Genomic DNA, 584 nt, shown 5'->3' with positions numbered 1-584 from the left:
CGGCAGATGGCCGGCCTGACCAAACCCACCACCATCATCGAGGTGGAGGGCGACAAGATCACTGTGAAGACCCAGAGCACCTTCAAGAACACGGAGATCAGCTTCAAGCTGGGCGAGGAGTTTGACGAAACCACGGCGGACGACAGGCACGTCAAGGTGAGCCCCCAGCCCTGCCCCTCCACGTCCAACCCAGCTTGTGGGCTCTGCCGGGTCCGGCCACCCGTTCCTGGCTCTGAGGCTCCAGCCTTCTTGCCTCCGGGAGAGTAAAATGGCTTTGCCCACCGGGGCTGGTGCTCAAGGCCGGTCTCGCCCAGCCGACCCCCCGCTTCGCCCCGTTTTGCAGCTGGGGTCCCCCCAGGGAGCAGCACAGGGCCCCGAGCTGCCGGGACGGTTGTGCAAGAGCTTGCAATCACCAGCTCCCAGGCTGGGGGCTTGCTCAAGAGGAGGCGAAGGGACGTGGTGGGGTGGTGGCAAGTGTCGTCCCCATGCTGGGCTGCGAGAGGGACACAAGACCCACTTTTGAGCCCCCTCTGCCCACAGAGCAGGCAGCTTTGCAGGCAGGGGTGGAGGGGCCAAGCACGCCC

The 584-nt window shown here is 65.6% G+C and overlaps 1 protein-coding gene across 1 annotated transcript in view; it reads left to right on the top strand.

Moving 5' to 3' along the window:
• Window positions 1-6: 6 nt before the first annotated feature.
• The window catches only part of FABP3 (fatty acid binding protein 3, muscle and heart (mammary-derived growth inhibitor)), a gene marked incomplete at its 5' end in the record, with an annotated part of 2,648 nt that continues 2,070 nt past the window's right edge, over window positions 7-584 (top strand). Inside the window, one exon of the mRNA XM_010284207.1 lies at window positions 7-156. Coding sequence (XP_010282509.1) covers window positions 7-156 — 150 coding nt within the window. The remainder of the gene's footprint in view (window positions 157-584) is intronic.

Source organism: Phaethon lepturus, unplaced genomic scaffold (genome assembly GCF_000687285.1).
Source record: "Phaethon lepturus isolate BGI_N335 unplaced genomic scaffold, ASM68728v1 scaffold22150, whole genome shotgun sequence".
Taxonomy (NCBI): Eukaryota; Metazoa; Chordata; class Aves; order Phaethontiformes; family Phaethontidae; genus Phaethon; species Phaethon lepturus.
Note: the sequence above shows the minus strand (reverse complement) of the source record. Positions and strands in the feature narration are given on the sequence as shown.